At 33.9% G+C, this 21,743-nt stretch overlaps 3 protein-coding genes across 7 annotated transcripts; 1 reads left to right on the forward strand and 2 right to left on the reverse strand.

Moving 5' to 3' along the window:
- Window positions 1–4,366: 4,366 nt before the first annotated feature.
- LOC105228298 (glutathione S-transferase theta-1) lies at window positions 4,367–9,437 on the reverse strand. 2 transcript variants are annotated; one of them, XM_011208075.4, is made up of 4 exons: window positions 9,180–9,437; window positions 6,639–6,925; window positions 4,950–5,085; window positions 4,367–4,835 (listed from the first exon to the last, which is right to left on the reverse strand). In XM_011208075.4, the coding sequence occupies exons 1-4, from the start codon at window positions 9,292–9,294 to the stop codon at window positions 4,669–4,671; spliced, it is 705 nt and encodes a 234-aa protein (XP_011206377.2). In that variant the 5' UTR covers window positions 9,295–9,437; the 3' UTR covers window positions 4,367–4,668. The 2 variants fall into 2 exon arrangements, with proteins under 2 accessions (XP_011206377.2, XP_049311362.1); XM_049455405.1 differs by lacking the exon at window positions 9,180–9,437 and adding an exon at window positions 7,215–7,326.
- A 171-nt stretch (window positions 9,438–9,608) lies between these two features.
- On the forward strand, window positions 9,609–17,331 carry LOC105228300 (uncharacterized). 2 transcript variants are annotated; one of them, XM_019991037.3, is made up of 5 exons: window positions 9,609–9,739; window positions 15,588–16,079; window positions 16,140–16,661; window positions 16,726–16,898; window positions 16,963–17,331. In XM_019991037.3, the coding sequence occupies exons 2-5, from the start codon at window positions 15,771–15,773 to the stop codon at window positions 17,243–17,245; spliced, it is 1,287 nt and encodes a 428-aa protein (XP_019846596.2). In that variant the 5' UTR covers window positions 9,609–9,739; window positions 15,588–15,770; the 3' UTR covers window positions 17,246–17,331. The 2 variants fall into 2 exon arrangements, with proteins under 2 accessions (XP_019846596.2, XP_029406940.2); XM_029551080.2 differs by lacking the exon at window positions 9,609–9,739 and having other exon boundaries at window positions 15,753–16,079; window positions 16,951–17,331.
- LOC105228299 (kinesin-like protein Nod) lies at window positions 13,560–21,502 on the reverse strand. Of its 3 annotated transcripts, none has more exons than XM_049455401.1 (12): window positions 20,924–21,502; window positions 18,429–20,845; window positions 18,189–18,374; window positions 17,947–18,133; window positions 17,516–17,887; window positions 17,306–17,460; window positions 15,274–15,485; window positions 15,016–15,207; window positions 14,617–14,944; window positions 13,925–14,559; window positions 13,788–13,872; window positions 13,560–13,728 (listed from the first exon to the last, which is right to left on the reverse strand). In XM_049455401.1, the coding sequence occupies exons 2-12, from the start codon at window positions 18,558–18,560 to the stop codon at window positions 13,708–13,710; spliced, it is 2,505 nt and encodes an 834-aa protein (XP_049311358.1). In that variant the 5' UTR covers window positions 18,561–20,845; window positions 20,924–21,502; the 3' UTR covers window positions 13,560–13,707. The 3 variants fall into 3 exon arrangements, with proteins under 3 accessions (XP_049311358.1, XP_011206379.2, XP_019846595.2); XM_011208077.4 differs by having other exon boundaries at window positions 13,925–14,076; window positions 14,143–14,559; window positions 18,429–21,502; XM_019991036.3 differs by lacking the exons at window positions 18,429–20,845; window positions 20,924–21,502 and having other exon boundaries at window positions 18,185–18,368.
- Window positions 21,503–21,743: the final 241 nt, after the last annotated feature.

Below are 21,743 nucleotides of genomic sequence, written 5' to 3' on the forward strand. Positions count from 1 at the left end.
TACTGACGAGTCAGGAATGGGATATCTATCTGAAATTGTTTTCTCATTTAGTTTCCTAAAGTCTATCACCATCCGTAATTTTTGCTTACCATTTTCGTCTAAGCCCTTTTTTGTAACCACATGAACAGGCGAGTTATATGGAGAGCAAGATTTGCGAATTATTTTATCTTTAAGGAGAGCTAATAATTCTTTGTTTATGAACTCTGCTGCGGAAACAGGATAGGGATAGCTTTTGGTATAAATTGGCTCATTCGTAATCGTACGAATTCTACCCTGTACTTTGGTGTTATAAGGCAGTGCTCTATCTGTATCGGCAAAGGCATTATTATTGCTACTAATCATATCATTGAATTGGTTTCGGATACTATTTGGAACCGAATCCTCTATGGTTATCAAATTTACTTGGCTGCAAGAAATATGCTGAAGTTTTACTTGGCCATTGCGGTAAAACAAGTATCCCCTCTCTATATCAATTATAGCGTTAATTTTTTTCAAAAAATCGTATCCAATGATACCATCAAACGTTTTTAAGTTTGTTAGTAAATAAAAAGTAGAGGTAGAATCTAGGACATTTATTAAACATTGTTTATCAATCAGATTGACGCCATTGATTGATTTAAGCTTGAATGTTTTTTCAACCGATTTCACGCCTTTCAAGAAAGAATAGTTTTTGACATAATTTTTGGAAGTACCTGTGTCTATTAAAATGCGTAGCTCCTGACCATTTGCCGTTTTTTTCGTAATAAATGGCAGGAGCGAACTTAGTTTAAATGGTTGATTTCGTCTGCAAAGTTACTCTCAATATCTTCATGACAGTCATTGGTGTTGTAATCATTTTCCTGATGCTCGCATCCATAATCGTATCCTTGGTTATCCTGATCTCCTTCTATGTAATTATTGATAGAATTGGCTTCTATTTCATGTGGCATATAGTTTACCCTTTGTACCTTAGGGAATGGTGATCTATTAGAGTATGTTTGATCGCGACCACGCTTAAAAACTGTGGGCTGGAAAAGGATTTGATTCTGTTGTGGTCGAGAATTATTAATGGGAGGATTCGGGTTGGGCAAATGGTTGCTGTCTCGCTTTTGAAGAGCATTGTTGGTGTAAGGATTAGCATGTTGCCGAGTAGAAGGAATACTACGATCGACTTCCATAGGAGTTGGTCTATTGTTGTGATTTGAATAAGTGCGATGATTTAGCTGATTCCTAAAACAAAAACTGACGGCCCTGAGATGTAACAGGAATATTCGGCGTCTGCGAATTTCCTACGGCAAATATACGCGCAAAATCGTACCTTTTGTGGCTAGTTTCAAGCTCCTGAGCAACTGCAAGCGCAGTTGGAAGGTCCTTTGGCCTGGTGGAAAAGAGTATGTCACATAATGGTCTACGAAGACCCGAAACGAATACACGAAGTGCGTTTTCCCTTGCTCCCTCATTGAGAGCAACGACAACTTCAGAGTTACCATTATGGGACATAATTTGCTTATTAATAATTAGTGTCAGTTGTTTATCAACTGTATCGTAATAATCAGCAATCGATAGATTGCCTTGCCTCAAAATACTTAATTCATTTTCTAAAACATACAACGGTCTCTTATCCGCGTATGTCTGATCCAACCTTGCGATTATTGCCTTAAAATTAAGAACCGTGTTAAAGGAAGAAAGGGATGTATTAGCTGAATCTGTAATTTTATTTCTGAAAATTCCCATAGTGACATAATATTTTTCTGAATGTTATTTATAATAGCTCATAGCAAAATGAGCTGCAGTGAGCCAAGCGGGATACGCTGAGGCTTCCCCTTTAAATTCTGGGAGGGATTTTATTAAATCTAAACTTAAATTATCTGAACTAACTGTAGGATCAATGCTTACCGGTAAGTAAGTTTCCCCGCTAGGTGGAATTAGCCGGTCAAGAGCTTGAGAAAGGCGGCAAATTTGCTCCGCCAACCCCTGCTTAATTTCTTCATTGCTTTTCTTCACTATTTCTATTACTTGTTCACGCGTAACACTCATTTTTGATCACGTAACTTATAAAACACAATTTTCTTTTTTTAAACCGAAACCGTATGCCCTTTGAAAAGGCACTCCCAAAGCAAGGACTTGGGTGAAAATAATTCAAACTCTTTACAGGACAAATTACTATGGTTTCAGCAATTTTTATAAAGAAACGAAAAAATCAAATTTAAGGAAGGAAGTACTTAGATGCCAAAAAAATTAAATTTATTTTTTAAACTTTCGCTTTGATATTGAAATTTTTCACTAATAATAACACCTAATCACCACAAGAAATAATCTTGAATAATTACTTACAAATATTCTTTATGAAAATTCCTGGGTATGTTGAGATCTGATGATTGAAGCGAGGATCGTTGAGTCCTTTAAATTTTATAATTCGTTGATTATTTTATAATTCGTTGATGATTTTTACAATTCGTTGATGATTTTATAATTCGTTGGTGGTTTTATAATTCGTTGATGATTTTATAATTCGTTGATGATTTTATAATTCTTTGATGATTTAATAATTCGTTGATGATTTAATAATTTGTTGATGATTTAATAATTTGTTGATGAGGTCCTTAGCCTGCCGGGCTATCCTTCGATTTGAGATTTATCCTTGCTGGAGAATCTGCTTACAATGAAGGATGTTTGCTTTTTACGACAGGTCCCACATTGGGCGCCAATTGAAAAAACCGGAAACTTCGGCAATCAAAATTAAAAAAACAGAAATGTGCTCACTTCGGCAGTCACATTTATGCTGATTCTTTTTCTGTTTCAATACAATTTCTTTTGCTTAAAAAACTAAGCCTATCGAGCCTACACAAATGCAAAGTGGAAATAAACAGGTTGTTGTTGATGGTGTCAGGTATGCTGAGATGAGGGTCGATCCACTAACTTATATTTCGGTATAGTATTTTTGCAATCTGCAATCTTGCAAAAGCAAGCGAATACCCTTAATAACTATCTTGACATTTATTGAGAAATATTGAAATGAAACCAGAATTGTTCAATATCCAAAATGACACTTTATTGCCAGCAATCCATTTATTTAGGTATACGCCATACTAGATCTTAAGAGAATTTTCAGAAAATTGCAATTTCTTCGTTTTCAAACTTTACTTATTAAAGCGCTGTCAAAATCGAATTTGCAACCGGAATCGACCCGGATGAGAGAAAACAGACTGCTTACCTCGTAACGTTACGATCGACCACAACACGTGAGGAAAAAAGAGAGGCGGAAATGCGTGAGTATGAAGAGCTTGACAAGTGGCCGACAAGTGTATTGCATGAAAATTCTACTAAAAAATGCTCCAGCACTAACACCAACAACAACGTCAGCTCCGAAATCCAACGCAGGATATCTCTTGCCGACATATGCTACTTTGGATTAAGTAGGCAATTGAGAAGTAGAGTCCTCTCTCGGCGAGCAAAAATCCAATTCTATAAGTCACTCATTATTCCCGTTCTGCTATATGGTGCAAAAGGCATAGACGCTGACAACATCTGATGAGTCGACGTTACGAGTTTTCGAGAGAAAGGTTCTGCGAAAGATTTATGGTCCTTTTCGTGTTGGCCACGGCGAATATCGCGTTCGATGGAACGATGAGCTGTATGTGATATACGACGACATTGACATAGTTCAGGGAATTAAAAGACAGCGGCTACGTTGGAAAGGCCAGGTAGAGATGCACCTGCCTTCCCTTGGAATCTCTAATTGGCACCACGTAGCGAAAAGAAGAAACGACTGGCACGCTGTTGTTAACTCAGCTATAATCGCTAAGCGGTGTCGACGCCAGTAACGAAGAAGAAGAAGGGCTGTTATTTTGGTGATCTAACCCCGTTTCAACTTATTCTAGTGTAAGAGCGTTGTTTCTTATAGCAATTTCAATTATAGACCAGACAAAATAATAATTTTTTTTTAGCATTTAAATTAAAGACGTTCTCGGAATAAAGTCCTGTCATAGAATAATTTTAAACTTGGCGAGATATTTTCACCAAATTTAGAATGAGCGATTGCCTAAGGCAATGGTGCAATCTCCGAAGAAATTATTCTGATCGGATTATTACTAAACTGACCGATCAAAACCAAGTTCTTGTGAGGTATCTTTTGTATCTCCGGAGGGTGCTTCGGTGCAACAGCAATTAGCGTTTTCTCTTTTAAATAAGTATCTTAAGCATTTGTAACATAAGTGTTTTTTATTTTGATAAAATGACCTGAATAATTTTTAAGAATTATAAACTTTGTTGTTAAGGCTTAGAATGAGCCGAGTATTTCGCATATATATATCTACAGCGGAAAATTATCTCGGGCCCATATATATGATGATGTATATCATACATCAAAAATGAGTTTAATCCCAAATTGTTTTTTGGTTATTAATGTAATTCGCCAGAATTTATTTAGTTAAATATTTAGATATTTATATTTTTTATTTAAAACCATAATAACTTAACAACATGTATAAAAATGCTTATAGTTATTCCAAGTATAAGTATGAAAGTATATCCCTTATTTTCTATAACTAATAATAACGTTCAATTAACAAGTCGGTCGACGACTAGCATCAGAATTGTAACAAAAATATTAAAATACAAATTCAATTGCATTTAACAAAATTTATGTAATCTAAACAATATTTGTATATGTTCATATACTAGCTTTATTTATTGTTGAAGATACATGACTTCCGGTATCTTTTTTTCTGCAGTTCTTAATTTGTTATCAAATTCAATTGCTACTTTCTTATAATACGGTCCCAACTCTTCCCTTACTCTGTCATACCATTTACCCAACTTTGGATGATGATTGAAAGGATCGAATCCTATGAATTCTGCAAAAAATAGGATGTTGATTTCCAGATGTTAATGAATACAAACTTACATACATATAAGCATACACATATATTTGTGATAATAAAATATTTAGATTTTGAAAAATAACTTACTTGGTTGATCGATTTCGCAAATTGCCATCAGATCAGCATAAGAAATATTTTCACCAATGACAAACTTGTTTTTATTTAGAAAGTGGTTTTCAAAGTTCTTCAAATTTTGGTTTAGACATTCTGTTAAGACACTGACCTACAAATAACATAAAAAAGGAGAATATGAGTTTTATGTTCTTTATACTCTTGCAACACGTTGTTACGAAGTATAACAGTTCTGTTCACCTTACGGTTATTCAAATAAATGATTATGATGACAAGACGAGTTGAAATCCGGATATGTGTCTGTCCATCCGTCCGTCTGTCTGTGCAAGATGTAACTTGAGCGACCATTGAGACATGGTAAACAAGTTCGTAAATGAGCATAATTGGATCACTGCCACGCTCACAAAACACCATTAAACTGAAACATACATATAAATTCCATAACTAAGCTCTAAATAAATATTGAACTATAATTTGGCATAGTGGATCGCAGCCGTGAAGGGCACCTGTGGGTTGAAATTGAAAAAATATATACCTCTGAAGCTACAATAAATTCGCCTAGAGAAAATATTATAAGAACCCCTACCGACAGTGCGAAAATTGATGAAATCGGGAAATCATATATCGGGACTTGCTCGACCAATTTCAACCAAATTCGGTATATAACATTCTTCTGATATTCCTACGTTACAGTAAAAATGAGTGAAATCGGATTAAATTTCATTAATTCTTTCACTTTCCAGTATACAAATCAAGAAGCAATTACTATTCTCTGTGTTTCTATAATCATCTCAGAGATTGACCTATATTTTCTAGAAAAAGTTCGAAATAGGAATTGGGGTCCATATATTCAGTACCTGGAGGCTTGAACAAGTTTGGGCCGATTTATATAGTTTTTTGTCATAAGCTGGCACACTTCAAATGCAGTATGTGTACAATGCTGTATTCCGTTATATTAATTGGTGCTTTATTTGTACATAGGAATATGAAAAGGAATTTAAAATTGTGTTATATGGGAAGTAGGTGTAGTTCTAGTTGTACATTTCGCACATTTTCGCACTGTGACACAGAAATGTCTTAAGAATCTCACGTACCAAATTTGGTTGAAATCGGTCGTGCACCAATATAAGATATGTGGTTTCACCTAAAAGTGTAGGGCATCGTCCAATTTTTACCTCGACTCCATTAAAGTGCTCTCATACTATATCTGATTTAAAATTTTATGTCCCTGTTGTATTTAATTATTGATTTATGCACTTTTAGTCATTTTTTAAAGTACCTTTAAGTGATGAGTCGACTTATTTTCCGTTTTCATCATGTCGGATGCTTAAGGGATTTGTTCCCAGCGGATATGGTTAGTGTAGCTTAGGTGGTTTAGGAGATATGTACATTAAAGAATTTGGAAGCGGGGCCACGCCCATTTTTTCAAAATTTTTAGCCCACAGTTTAGTCCTTAGTTGTGGCAAATTATAGGTTTTCGATTAATGGCGTATTGTGGACGTGGAGGCGGTCCAATTACGCCCATTTACGAATGCGACCTTAAAAACACGTGTAGCAAAATTTGCAAAAAAAATAATAAACAAGCAGAAGAATGACGGAAATCTGCTATATAGTATATAGCAGTTGTCCAGCAAATCACTAAATATTCTGTAACGAACATACCATTTTACTTATATAATTAGGTTCATACATACGTTAACGTACATTTTTGGCGTCAGGAGATGCCTTGTTTAAAATAGGTGAAAGCCACTTTTGTTGAAAGTAATTACCGCATGCCATTGCGGTATTACGCTGTTGCCATTCAAGGAATTCATCGATACGACTGCGACCATAATTGCGTCGTGGATACCAGTGCTCCGGTACGATTTTTTCCCGATTTAGATGTCGAAATATAGTTATACTCCCAACCAAAGATAAGTTCTCATCATTTATTACAGGCAAGCACTTGAATTGACTTACTTTATCCCGAAATTCGCCAGTTAAATGTTCACCTGCAACAAAAATGAAACAGTACTTAAAACTACTTGTTTTGGAGAGGATACATTGCTGAACTGCTACAAATTATCTCGATGAGCCTGTTTAATGCAGGTTTAAGTTTTCACATGTTTAGGAACAAGTGACGGAGATATGCATATACTTTTGTGGGTATTCGGAGGTAGAATTTATGAAGCGCAGTGTTATAAATAGCTTAACAAAAACGAAATTACTACTTTCTGCTAACGAAAATATATATGTATGGTGGGCTTATTTGAAATTTCTTAAATGTACTCAAAAACTAACTATATTTTTTACAACTCTGACTTGAAGACTTTAACCCACTATAAATTTTATGGGCCGTAAAATTGACCTTAACGATATATGTAATAAAACGAGCCATAAACAATTACACAATGCCCACTGCTGGCACTTTTGCATACTTTCTGATTATTGCAGAACTGCAACTTCAATCTTCATTTCAGTGGTCATATACTTAACCTACTCTGATATCATTATATTATTTCAATTAAAGAAATTAACACTCGAGCACATTATAAAATTCATAGACGTAAGTGGAACAATATTTATATGCATGTACATATGTACATAGTGAAATAAACATGTGTATGTATGCATGTATGTTCGATTTGTTTACTTTTCGGCTAAAAATGTCAAATGAAAAGCTAATTTAATCTTGTTGATATTATAATTTATCAGTTCACGAGTTATTTGCGTGAGTTAAAACATATGTGTACATATTATGTACTTACATATGTATATTAAATTTCATATATGTATGTATGTTTAAGAATTTAAAAATTGATCTTAAGAGAATGAATGCATGTTTAAATATATTTTGAACTTTAAATCAGCGATAATAAGTTATATTATTGGTATGCAATTAAAATGAGTATAAGTTGAATAATTGATTAGAATAAAGTAGATAGAAAGAATAAAATTAATAAATTTCTTGAAATTTGATTATATTTCGAGATGAAGTTGACTGAACAATAACTGGACAGATGTATGTATGTATATGTATCAAGTCACGTAGTCTTCACTCTGTGTCGCTCATACGTAAACATACATACATATGTTAATTAAACATATGCTGATTAAAAGAAACATTCATGCACACAAAATCAACAAGAGATAAATTTTATTTACATATGTAAATGTGTCAAATTTAGTTGAGTACTTATGGATTTGTTATATTCAGCTATGCGCAGGTGGGATGGTTTGATATGTACGATTTTATTATTACCATCAATTGGAAAATTTATTTGTAATTATCTTTTGAATATGACCAACATAAAATGTACATATGTATATACAGTTGTATACTTATATGCTGTTATAGATGAATGTGCATTAAAAATCCACTAAAGCGCGTGCAATTCAGGATATTTATTTTCTTATAATAGATATACACTTTTTCATAATTAAAATATTTCTACATACATACATACATATGTATGTGCATATAAGGTTGTATTAATTAAGAACGTGCTTCCTCGTCGAAAAGAATTTTTATGTTTTACAATTTATTCGAATTCAGTTATCATTCAAAAACATACATATTTTCATTAATTGAAATCTTAAAAAAATATTTTTGAATCATAAAAACAGAACGAAGCGGCTTATTAATCACAACACTTTTGACAAATTGCTATGTTTGGGCTAACAATACAACCTTTGAATCTTGTTCTGGTACATAAACAATATGATATTTAACTTTTGTTGCGAAATTTAAGCAGATAAAAACTTATGTTAATGCAGTCTAATGCAATGTAAAATTACGTTATATTTTTTTAGGACCACCAATTTATTGTGATCAACATTGTTAAAGATCACGATACATTATTTACCATAAGCAGAATCTACATACACTTCGAAACAGTTGCATTTTCTCAAACACACCTTAATAAATATATACTATATGTATATAGAGCACATATTTACAAACAATACCTATACTAACGAAATGCTCCAGGTGACTAGAATAATACTACGACTTTAAGTTCTATTCGACAAAACAAATTTACATACACTCTAAAAACGTTTGTATTAGTATTTAATGCATGCATATGGTATATATTATATACTAGGTAAATACTTTGTGTATCTCTTTTTGAATCTTCATAATTTTAGGCTCAATAAATAATCGACGAAAACGGACTTTATCACATTATACTCGTATTATTTAGTTCAAATATTAATGTATAAAAATATTTCGTGTTATCGGGAATTAGTAGTATTTTTGCTTGCCTTTAAGTATTGATATAGGTATCGCTTCGAAAGGTATTTTCGATGCTTCCAATAATATATATAATGCACGACTCGACTGATCCAAAAAACTAAAATAAAATTTTACTGGTTGCATTTTCGCCCTTTTTTGGTTTCAAAGCAAAATTATTAGTAAAATCTTTATGCAAAACTAAACTAAAGGGCTTCAAGTTACTGTTTAACTTTAAATAATTCAACCTTTCCGTCTTTGGTCGGTGTTTAAAGTAAACTGAGCTGCATTTGAAAGTGACAACTATTTAATAAGCGTCGGATGGCTTTTAAACGGGGTACGCTGGCGCACCAGTATAAACGACCGCACGAGCAACGCGGTAAACGAAGTTAGCGGCACCTGCAAAAGCCGGCTGATCGAATGTTTTCATTTGTGTTTTCGTTTTGTTGTCGGTCTTATCTCTTCATTGCTTTTCCTATGCAATCTTAAAGTCTGTTGTTCATTCGCCAGATTATTTGCCTGGTTCGCTAACGCATAATAAATAATTGTGATAAAGTACAAATAACTAAAACGCTTACACATAGACATGTATGTAAGTATGTATGTATATGGGTTTGTTCAAAAATGTATACGCACCAGCCCCCAAAGATATGCATATGTATGTATTGTCTTATTGCATACGTGCATATACTATGTATGTAGATTTCATCGAAATAAATTCTTATGACTTTTTTAATGTTTTTTATATAAGGCTATGAGTAAATCGTTAACTTTGCTGTCTGTGTTGGGTTTGGATGCAATAATTCAATATGGTGAAAAAGTAATAAGCGCTAATGCAATGTTTAATTTTTTTTGTTCTTCTAATAAACATACAATATAAATAAAATGTACAGAACTTGTTTTTGCTGGTGTCAATATGTATTAACTATATACAATTTACATTTAATTTAGAACTTTAGTTAAATAAATCAACGTCTTACACAGGCACGTAGCCAGGGGGGGGGCTAGAGGGCTGAAGCCCCCCCCGAAATAAGGAAATTTTTTAAATAAATCGCAAATAAAAACAAGTAAGGAAGGGCTAAGTTCGGGTGTCACCGAACATTTTATACTCTCGCATGATAAAGTGATAATCGAGATTTCATTACCCGTCATTTACATATTTTTTTATTTTGCTGTAAAATTAATTAGAATTAAATTCTGAGAGATTTACCGATATTTTCGGTGAAAAATTAGGTTAGGTTAGGTTAGGTTAGGCACTGAGTTCTTCGTGTTCGATATAAGGGACCTTGAAAAGTTATATATATGTATGTGTAAAGTTTTATTCCGCTATCATCATTTGTTCCTAATGTGTATATTATAAAGAGAAGGCATCAGATGGAATTCAAAATAGCGTTATATTGGAAGAAGGCGTGGTTGTGAACCGATTTCACCCATATTTCTTACATGTCATTAGGGTGTCAAGGAAATATTATATACCGAATTTCATTGAAATCGGTCGAGTAGTTCCTGAAATATGGTTTTTGGTCCATAAGTGGGCGACGCCACGCCCATTTTCAATTTTTAAAAAAAGCCTGGGTGCAGCTTCCTTCTGCCATTTCTTAAATTAAAGTATTTCATTCCGTAAAATTTAGTATTTCTGATGTTTTTTGTTAGTCGATTAACGCACTTTTAGTGATTTTCAACATAACCTTTGTATGGGAGGTGGGCGTGGTTATAATCCAATTTCTTCCATTTTTGAACTGTATATGGAAATGCCTGAAGGAAACAACTCTATAGAGTTTGGTTGACATAGCTATAGAGTTTCCGAGATATGTACAAAAAACTTAGTAGGGGGTGGGGCCACGCCCACTTTTCCAAAAAAAATTACGTCCAATATGCCCCTTCCTAATGTGATCCTTTGTGTCAAATTTCACTTTAATATCTTTATTTATGGCTTAGTTATGACACTTTATAGGTTTTCGATTTCCGCCATTTTGTGGGCGTGGCAGTGGGCCGTTTTTGCCCATCTTCGAACTTAACCTTCTTATGGAGCCAAGAAATACGTGTTCCAAGTTTTATCATGATATCTCAATTTTTACTCAAGTTACAGCTTGCACGGACGGACGGAGAGACAGACATCCGGATTTCAACTCTACTCGTCACCCTGATCACTTTGGTATATATAACCCTATATCTGACTCTTTTAGTTTTAGGACTTACAAACAACCGTTATGTGAACAAAACTATAATACTCTCTTTAGCAACTTTGTTGCGAGAGTATAAAGATTTATCACTGACTGAATCTTTTGAAACTTCTTATACACAACTCAGCTCAACCTATAACAGTCGTACGCAACTACACTAGACGGTGACTGAAAACTTATCAAAAGTCATACTTAAGCGTTGTACAGATTTCCATCTTGATATGGCGAAGTTGGTTGGACAGGGATATGACGGAGCAGCAAACATGTCAGGGCATTTAAGTGGAGTGCAAACCAGGATAAGACAACTGTATCCAAAAGCACGATATGTTCATTGCGCTAGTCACCGATTGAACCTTGCGCTTTCTAATACTATGTCATTACCTTCAATACGGAACTGCCTTGGTATTGTCAATGAAATAGAAAATTTATTTAGAAACCATTCAAATGCAAACACAACTTTCCAGGACGTTATACAGAAGCACGCACCAGAAAGCAAAAAAAAGACGACTTGTTCGCCTTTGTGAAACAAGGTTTATAGAAAGGCATGAAAGCATTATAAGCTTTGTGGAGCTTTTCAAATTCATTTACTAAGTTTGGAAATAATTTCGAGTAAGACATGGCCCATTTCGTCTAAAGCATCAGCCTTCTTAGCAGCGGTAGAGAAAAGCGATTTTTTTCTTAGTCTGTTCGTCTGTGAGCAATTGTTCAGCTTAACGCTGCCACTGTCTGTGCAACTCCACGAAAAATCTATGGATTTTGTATCAGCAATGAACCGAGCCAAAGAATTAATAAGAACTCTGCACCAGATAAGAGAAACAGCGGATGGTTTTTTTCAACGATATTTTCCAAACAGCATCACAATGTCTAAAGATCTTTATGACATAGATCTTGTAGTGCCTAGAGTGACTTCGCGTCAAACTACTAGTGCTAATCCACCTTGCACAACCCCTGAAAGCCACTTCAGAGTTACAATATTTATTCCATGCGTTGATGCTCTGATTCAAAACATGACAGAACGTTTATTAGTGAATGAGGATATACTCTCGTCATTTCAAATTCTACTCGTTTTGCTGCAATTGATAATGCCGAAGAATTAAAAAATTTAACTATTTACTTCGAGGAGCAAATATCAATGACAGCATTAAAATCAGAGTATCGATTGTGGTGTGCCAGCTTATCAACAATAGATCCAACCATAGAAGTGTTGAAATTACTGCAACATTGCGATGCAACGTATTTTAAAAATATTCACTACCTGCTTACAATTTTACCAACTCTCCAGTGAGGACCGCTTCCCTTCGAAAGAACTTCTTCAACCTTAAAAGAATAAAAACTTTACCACGCAGTGTGATGGGCAATGAGCGGCTGAGTGCACTTGCTGTTATTGCAGTGCACTGGGATATTAAAATAGATCCAGATGAAGTAATTAATGATATGGTAAACAAGAAGAAAAGAAAAATATTACTTATTTAAGTTACAACTACCAAATCATTTAAGTAATATGTATATGAATTTATATTGTTTTTTTTTTAATAAACAGAAAATTTAAAGTTTATATATGTTTTTACTTCAGCCCCCCCCGAAATGAAAATCTGGCTACGGGCCTGGTCTTACATTAATGTCCTTACTAACAACACATCTGCATAAAATAGATGAATTTATATTTACAAACGAATAACGTTATATTTTATAATTTACGTGTTACGCGTGATTTTTTATCCGTATTTTAGAACGATAACAAAGTCTAGTTTTCAGTATACTAGTTATTATTGAAATACGAGTTTTATATTTAATGACGATTCAGTTCTCATTCATATGGCATAAGAGAGCAGATATCACTTATGGGTTTAATTTCTTGGCAATTCTTTCGTATAAAATCTATAGAAAGACATCAAGATTCATTGTAAATGCATGAAATTCCTTCACTTCCCAAATTCTGAAGCGAAGTAAATAATACGTTTTCACAAGGCATTTGCAGGATAACGATTCGCTTAGAGCTTTACGCATACATATTTTTTGTGAACATAAGCGCCTGTTCATACTCTCAAAACATCTAAAATACTAACGGAGTTGTCAAGAGCAAATGTTTGGGTGCGTTACCTGAATCTAACAGACTCGTGTAAATACACAACAAGGCTTAATGAGTTCAAAAACAAGGTACAAATTATAACTATAAAACCTCAAAACATCCACCTGAAATGCATAAATACATACATAAAAATACACGTATTTTTGTTGTACAATATTTTTAATTTAATATGAATATTTTATGAATATAATATTACAATAAAAACGTAATTAATTGCATTACTACATAATATGAGATGTTAAATAAAAATAAATATTGCTTTAAATGAAGAAAATGTCGGAAGCCGTTTTAATCAATGAGCAAATTAGCCTGTAAATCATGAATAATATATTATATTTTTGACATAATTTTGCATGTAATTTACGTACTTGCGCAAAACGTGTCCATGAGCTTCCACGCCATATTGTGAGTTTTTCAAGTTGTGATATATTTTTAAATTTTCCGTTCAATGTTCTGAAAATTCCTAGATAAATATGGTAAATGAAATACTTAAAAGAATACATACCTCTGAGTTACCAATTGATATGCCGTTTTTTGGCCTATCTGAGGCAGTACCTGCAATTCTTTCATAGAGCCAGAATTTAATAAATTTAATACGGCCGCTCGATGTTTCAAAATATTCGATTTCTTTACTTTTTCGTTGATGTGCGAACTTGACTTTTGTGGGTCAGTGGTAAAGTAACTCTCAATTATATTGTTGTTTAAGGAAGATTTACGACTTACATTATTATGCGCTCTAGAGGCTTGTTTGGTTCTTCCATTTCCATCCTTTTCTTTCCGTCTTTCAATATGAGACATATTTTGTTTTCGTGGCATTGAGCTTAGCGTTATCATAGAAGAATCGTTTGCTCTCTGCAATTCAGTTTGTGCCCCAATTTTCGAAATGCGACTAGAACGTCGTAATGCTTCATTAATACAACCTTGTCCTCTTAAATCATTAAATGAACTGTGTAATACCACTTCCCCCCTTACTGCAGAAATCCGCCTAGATCGTCTTATTGCAGTTTTATAACGTTTAGCTTCTTCATCGATTTCCATTACTTTCAGAGACATCTGCTTTGTCTTAAAAGAATTTGCAGAACTATTTAATTCTTTATTCGGTGCAGATGGGACTTTGAAAACTGGACTACTTGTAGCAAACTAAAAACATAAATATTCATTATAAGTAGTAATAAACAATGTTGGTATAAAAATTACCAGTTGACATTTAGGATCATTCCTTAAAAGAGAAGAATCTAATAATATTGACTCGGATCTATTTGCGTCGTCCGAAATTTTAATATTTGATTTGACATTTTCTTTTAATACTTCTTGTATAATAGTCTTTAATTCATTACGGAGTGCAAGTGGAAGTGGTCCTGCACTAACTGAATCACCCGTACTTGGCCATGGAGTGGCCATGATTTCAGATCGATGTTGAATATTATCCTTATTTATATCTTTTAAAGTTTCCATTAATTGTGACATTTTGCTATCCATCACGTTTTCTATTTCTACCATACACTTTCGCACGACGGGACTGTAGCTATTATTGAAAACAAAGATGGGTATATATATATATACATATATTACATACAACATTTAGAATATCTATACCTTATGACTTTACTTGATGCGATCCCATCATTTCCTACCACTGTTGATGATGACACATTCAAACTCATAATCGAAGCTCGAGAATCGAGGGATTTATCCATTATAATGGTTGATTCTCGATTGGTTTGTAGCAATTTGGAGTGCACCATAGGAAGGTCAGAGACACAAGACTGAAAAAGACCTGTTTGCTCTCTAAAAATGTAAAATTTGTATTTAAAATGAAAAATTAATTTTAAGTTATTGAATTAATTTACACACTTTTTCTTTTGCTTGGGTGTTAAACCAATTTCCGATCGGTTCAGTTTATCGGCATTAGCGTATCTTTTCAGCTTGCTCGGAGTACAAAATGTGTTACTATGATAAATAGGTTTTAAAACCTTTATTCCCATGTTAATGGTATTTTTAGAAAATGGTGGCTTGGCAGGTACTGGTGTCATGAGCGGTTTCTTTGGAGTTTTCAAGCGATTTTTCTATAAGAGCAACAATATTGTATAGTCAAGCAAATCAACATATATTACTATGTTCTACTTTAACTTTTTAATATATTTTACTCTCTACCTAATATTTTCTAGTAAAAGATGGCTGGCTGCGCAACTTTAGCCCTCCCTTACTTTTATTTTTGTTCATTTTGATATACTCAAGACCGCAAAATATGATATCGAATATTGTGGGTTGCAATAAGATGGGATCAACTATCGTTCGAAAGGCATTTATATATTAAATCTTTTTGAAGTAAGTGTCAGATTTAGTTCAAAATGGATAACGCCAGTGTAAAAACACGCAAACAAGAGTGTGACTATCCGAGCAGTAAAGTCCTGACGGCACTTCAACAACTCTTGGAAAGACAATTTTCATCGAAATCGTTTACTTACGAACTGTTGCCAGCCACTGAAAAAGGTGAAAACTACATAGGAATTGTGTATCGCGTTTCAGTTAAATTAAATACAAGTTGCGGCGTTCGTCTTTCTAATATAATTCTTAAAATGGCACCAAGAAATTCCACAAGACGTAAGCAATTCTTTATCAGGCCCTGTTTTCTGAGGGAAGCTCTTGCTTATGAGGAGGTAGTACAAAATATTTTACAGAAAATAAATTAATATAAGATGTTTTCTTATTATTCTTAGTTCTTACCAATGATTGAAAATTTTCAACGCAATAAAGGACTAGCGGAAGAATACTGCTTTCATGAGTATGCTAAGTGTTTTTACACTTCAACAGATGAACTCGAAGAAGTAGTATTTTTGGAAGACTTAAGTTTACAAGAGTTTGGGGTATTTGACCGTTTCGATGATTTCCAATTTGAACATATTGCAACAGTAATGCGAACATATGCAAAATTACATGCACTCTCGTTTGCCATTAAGGACCAGCAGCCTAAAGCTTTAGATAAATTTCGAAAAATTGAAGACATTTTTCTGCAACACAAGGATGTTTCAAATTTAAATATTTATTTTGAGGGACTAAAAAGGACTGCGCTGGCATGTTTGGAACAGGAGAGTGATAAGTATAGGCAAATCCTGGACAAATTCTTTAAGCGTCCATTTTTTGAAATTTTTTCGGATCTTATTGATGGTAACAAATATGAACCATATGCAGTATTATGTCATGGAGACTGCTGGAACAATAATTTAATGTTTAAAATGGAGGTAAGTAATGTTTGCGAAAATTATTACAAAGATAAATAACTTATTTTAATGTGGGATATGAAAGGACACCGATGTCGTCACAATGCGTTTGTTGGATTGGCAGCTCTTGCGATACTCGTCTCCAATTAGCGATGTGATGTACTTTATTTTTACCTGTACTACAAGAAAATTCAGAAAAGCTCATTACGGAGATGTTCTAAATGTTTACTATGAGGAATTAATTAACCACATCAGCAGGTAGGACTAATTCTATTAATTACTAGAAAGTTCTAGCAACCATAATAAAAAGTTTTCTACATAGACTTGGATCTAATCCATTTAAATTGTTTCCCCGAGAAAAATTCGTGGAGGAATTAAAAAATAGAGGGGCTGTTGCTCTACTTTTTGCAATGATTGTACTACCAATTATAACATTAAAATGTGAAGATGTGCCCAACCTTGAAAATCTTAGCGAGCTGGCAGAAATTGGTAAACTGAAAAATTTAAAAGACTCTGGTCTTCTATGCGAAGGAAATTTACAGGAGTACAGCCAGCGAATGCGCGACGTGATCATTGATTGCATTAATTTTGGATATATACGTTAATACTTCATTCAAAATAATTTTTAAATCTAAACTTACTTTTTATTAATATAGAATAGTTACCTTTATATCTGTTGCTATAAAATTTATGTGCGGTGAGTGTTTCAATTGTTTCACACTTTGGGCGAAACGAAGAGTTGATAAGGTCTCAGATAGATCTGAACGATGAGGACTAATGCAAGCCAAAAGTGTTAAATATGAGTTATCATTAAGCGAATCTGAAAATTAATTATTATACAGTTATATGCCTTATAGCTGTTTATAAGATATTACCTTGTAAAACTGACGTCAATACACTATCACGATATGGTACCACTTTATGCCCAAGCGCTTTAGCCTGTAAAACTTTACCAATGGATAAAAGACCTTGATTTATGTTGACTCCTTCTGACATCGCCATTCCTTGATGACCTGTTCTGCGCACACCCTCTGAACCAGCTAAATCTACTAAATTTAACCTGGTACTGAGAACACCATTTCCAGAAAAAGTATTTATATGAATTGTAAAAATTGCATGTGATCTTGAACTTTGTGAATTCATTTTGGTCGGTCTCACATGTCTATTCTTGTTACCTTGGAGTAGGACACTATAGCAATCTTCTAAAGATTTGAGAACCTTTCGAGTACCACCCGTATATTTGTATCCTAAAAGTAATATTTTCTAGTAATTTTTATATTTTAAACGCAATATTTTTTATACTAACCCCGAGAAGAGATTGGATCCGTACTTTTGTCACTTAGCAAGTCAAACACCTTTTCATTATATATTTCTATAAATGACGCGTTTAGCTCGATTGGTCTTAAATGGCTTTCTAAAGCATTATTCAGAGATGTGTTTAGTATTTCCCTCAAACATCGTGGGATAATTCCTACAAACTCTCCGTCACAAGCCTGTAAAAGTTCATTGAATAATCCACTTTTAATAATCAGATATTGGCATACAAACGTTGGAATTAAGTCCCATCGAATAAGATTTACCAGTACCAGTTTGCCCATAAGCTAAAGCTGTACAATTATAACCTTGTTTTACTTTTTCAACTAAGAAACTAACATCAAGGAATAACTGTTCCTGTGAAGCATTTGGGCCTAGGACCTTATCAAAAGTAAATGGTCTTCCGTCCGCAAGAAGCACCTAAGTGTAACAATTGATTAATAAATTTCTTATATTTCTAATGAATATTAATACATTCCGAGTGCCTTCTAGGTATGAAATTACACTTGAAGAGTCCTCTTCAAATCCTTGTGCATCTCGTACTGGTCTTTCACGAACTATTATTCGTACGGCACCATTATCGCAATGAACATCAACATTTGACATGATTATTACGCACTTTTTATGTTTAACCTGTGTTAAAAATGCTTAAAATATAAACTTTTAAAATAAAGCCAACGCGCGTTATATGAATTCGAAATGTCAGAGATGCATTGCAGCCATTATATATATATATTACAAAGCGATCACAGTACTTTTAAATATGTCAAAAAAAACTAAAAACACTTACGTTGCAATTACACGATCAAGAACTTGCTTTCAACTTTATGACACAAACTACTTGTCAATATTGATTTATAAATGATATAAATAAAAGAGGCACTTTACCTCAAATTCTCACTTGTTCTCTAATATTAGTACAAAAGAAATGAAACGCAAAACGAATTAATTTATTTATAACAATTACATCCATTAAACATCTCACGTCAAGAGATGTTTCAAAAAAATTATAATTTCTTGGTTTTCATCCACTCAGCCCTGCCGCTGCGTTATTTACGCAAAAGTTTATGGTATACTAATTGTCAAATATATTGCCATTGCCGTAGCCAAATCTGTACGTGGGCATTAACCATGTTCAGACCGAAAATTTAAAAGATTAGATTACATTTAAGCATTTCATGACCCAACAGTGTTCTCACTGCCGTTATAAAGATCAAAAAGCAGTTGTTATTGTCATTCATGAAGTCACATCGCTTAATATTCATCAAAAGAAAAGATTGTCATATAGTATTTTGAAATAAAAGCCGTCTTTTTTCAAATATTTTCCATATAATAGAAATAGTGGATGCATTTTTTCATTTGTTAAGTCGATTTTTATGTGAAATTGGATGCTTTAAAAAAAATTTGTTTGTTTACATTTTTTCCCTTTGTAGTCAGAGTCGCACAGAGAGATTTTGCGTGGATCAGTTTCAAATCATTTCAATGAAGTGGTTTAAAACTGTCATTTTTGTATGGCGAAATCTTGAAAAATTTATAAGATTAGTGGGATAAACCACTCAACAGCCGAAATCGTGGGATTAAGTGTCGGTCTGAACATGGAATTGGTTATATTGTTACGATTTTACTGCTTGCTAGTTTACTTTGCTAGGTTCGTATCTCTGGATTGACGAATAAAACCAAAAACTGTTTAATTCAATTCAACAACTCTTTATTTTACAACTCGTCTACACCATAACAGTTTACTCTTAGCACTGATTGATTACGTTGGCGCTGCCACGGCTTATATAGCTACGCACTTCTCGCTGATGCCGACGTGTCCTTCTAGAATGCGTCTGGAAATTACAAGAACATAATGCTATACGACGCCAAATGCAGACAGCCGTGGCGCCAGACTCAGCAATTGTTTAAGTAGACAAGCAGACGGCTGCGGCGCCAGATGTCTATTGTTTCGACAAGCAGACAGCCGCTATTCCATATACCTACAGCTATTGTTCATAATAAGGGATGCATATAGCAATACAAATACAACTTAATACTACTTTTGTAACAATATTAATATAATATCAAACAGACCAGGCCATGTTATTCGGCCGGAAGAGAACATTCCAACTTTGAAGGTTTCCGATGCAATACCCGCCCGTGGAAGCAGGCGAAAAATAAGTTAAAGTTTAACAATACTCAAGTATACTGAAGATACCAATTTTAGGCAGATAGCTCATATATCAGCCAGTTTAATCATATATATAATCCAATATAATCTCTACAAGAATTGGAAGTTTGAAATTGTTATGCTAGGTATATGGGCGCTAGGGGTGGTAGTGACTAGATCTTATCCATTTTAGGCATAAGGGCGTTCTTTAAATTTCATTAAGGTAATTTAAATTTCATTAAGGTAATTTAATTATTGTTTTTGAAGTTCGAAAATTTTTTATTTGAGTATATAAGGGATAAGGGAACTATTGACCTGATTTTACCCATTTTTTACTAAAGGGCATACTATGATCTGGAAAGTACGATATTTCTTTAATATGCAGTCTGTCAAGTAAAAGCGTGGTCGTGCTAATTTATAAAAAGAATTATTTTATGAAACTTTCATATTTATATATACATTATGCACATTACAAACAATGATGCAATTTGGTCAATAATATGTACAGTCACCACCGGCGTCGATAATTGCCTGTCATCTCCGAGGTATGCTTTCTACTAATTTGACGTCGTGTTCTAATGGCAAGGATCTCCAGATCCGACGAATTTCGTAAGACACTTGCTTTAACATTTTCAATAGAATTTGCAACGGGCGACTGCGACGGCCAATCCAATGTAACGATGCCAGATTGAGTTTTCCACTGAGTACAGAGCTTGCCGTGGTGTTTAGGATCATTGTCCTCCTGCAGAATAAAATGTTTATTTTTTCTGATGAACCATCGTTTGGCAGATAGCAGTAAAGCCTTTTTGTATATTTCTACCATTTTCTCGGCATTTAGGTTGTCAGTAAAGAGGTACAAAGTGCCGAATCCCTGCTTTGAGTATCAGCCCTAAAGATGCACCTTTATTCCATGTTTTACGGTCCGCTGAACAAGCCTATTGGTGGAAGTTGACCAGGCTCGCGTAAGGACAGAACGTGCCCATATAGAACATTCATCAGTAAAAATGACATTTTCAAAATCTCTTATCAATATTCTCATGCGCCCAAGCGAGTCGCTTTGTCACAAGTTTTTCAGTCAACTTCTTCATTGTGTTGCGCCATTTCAGATCATGAGTATGAAGAAGGGTTCGGATAGTTTCGTATTTTTCCATTAATTTTGCTTGACCTTGCCGCAATGTTAAAGCAGGATTCCTCCAAACAGATTCACTATCCTTTTTTCATCTTTTTTGTTCACTTTTCCTATCGAACCACGTTCTGGTAAATCATCGACATTTTTAGCCACTATATATCGCTGTATCCACTTCTATACAAATGCTTTCGACTTTCTCATATATTTAGCAGCCACTGATTGCGACATTTTGGGACCTTTCGGGTGGATGCAAAGGAACACAGCTTCGTAACGCGACGCGTACTTAGCACTCATGGCGTTTAACGTGATTCTCTTTCAAAAGATCAACGACAACTGAACCTTTGTTAACAATGCGTCAAGGGCAAAGCTTTACTTTCATGATTCCCTTTTTAAATAACATACCTTGAAGATACTTTTTGTGCAAAATGATGACTTTATTTGTGTTTAATTTATATATCCAAAAGTAAAGGAATGGAATTTAAAATTGATATTTTAATAGTAAATAGTTAAC

Source organism: Bactrocera dorsalis, chromosome 4, assembly GCF_023373825.1.
Source record: "Bactrocera dorsalis isolate Fly_Bdor chromosome 4, ASM2337382v1, whole genome shotgun sequence".
In the NCBI taxonomy this organism is placed as follows: domain Eukaryota; kingdom Metazoa; phylum Arthropoda; class Insecta; order Diptera; family Tephritidae; genus Bactrocera; species Bactrocera dorsalis.

Bases quoted from the DNA above. Each gene is read 5' to 3' on its own strand.
- LOC105228298 (XM_011208075.4), bottom strand. From the start codon at position 9,294: ATGCAACCAGTAAAATTTTATTTTAGTTTTTTGGATCAGTCGAGTCGT. The intron at 6,926-9,179 runs GCAAGCAAAAAT...TTTTTGTTGCAG, and splicing joins ACCTATATCAATACTTAAAG to GTGAACATTTAACTGGCGAA. The intron at 4,836-4,949 runs GTAAGTTATTTT...TATTTTTTGCAG, and splicing joins TTGCGAAATCGATCAACCAA to AATTCATAGGATTCGATCCT.
- LOC105228300 (XM_029551080.2), top strand. From the start codon at position 15,771: ATGGATAACGCCAGTGTAAAAACACGCAAACAAGAGTGTGACTATCCG. The intron at 16,080-16,139 runs GTAGTACAAAAT...TATTATTCTTAG, and splicing joins AAGCTCTTGCTTATGAGGAG to TTCTTACCAATGATTGAAAA. The intron at 16,899-16,950 runs GTAGGACTAATT...CATAATAAAAAG, and splicing joins TTAATTAACCACATCAGCAG to TTTTCTACATAGACTTGGAT.
- LOC105228299 (XM_049455401.1), bottom strand. From the start codon at position 18,560: ATGTCAAATGTTGATGTTCATTGCGATAATGGTGCCGTACGAATAATA. The intron at 18,134-18,188 runs GTTTGTATGCCA...GAACTTTTACAG, and splicing joins CGATGGGACTTAATTCCAAC to GCTTGTGACGGAGAGTTTGT. The intron at 17,888-17,946 runs GTTAGTATAAAA...TATTACTTTTAG, and splicing joins GGATCCAATCTCTTCTCGGG to GATACAAATATACGGGTGGT.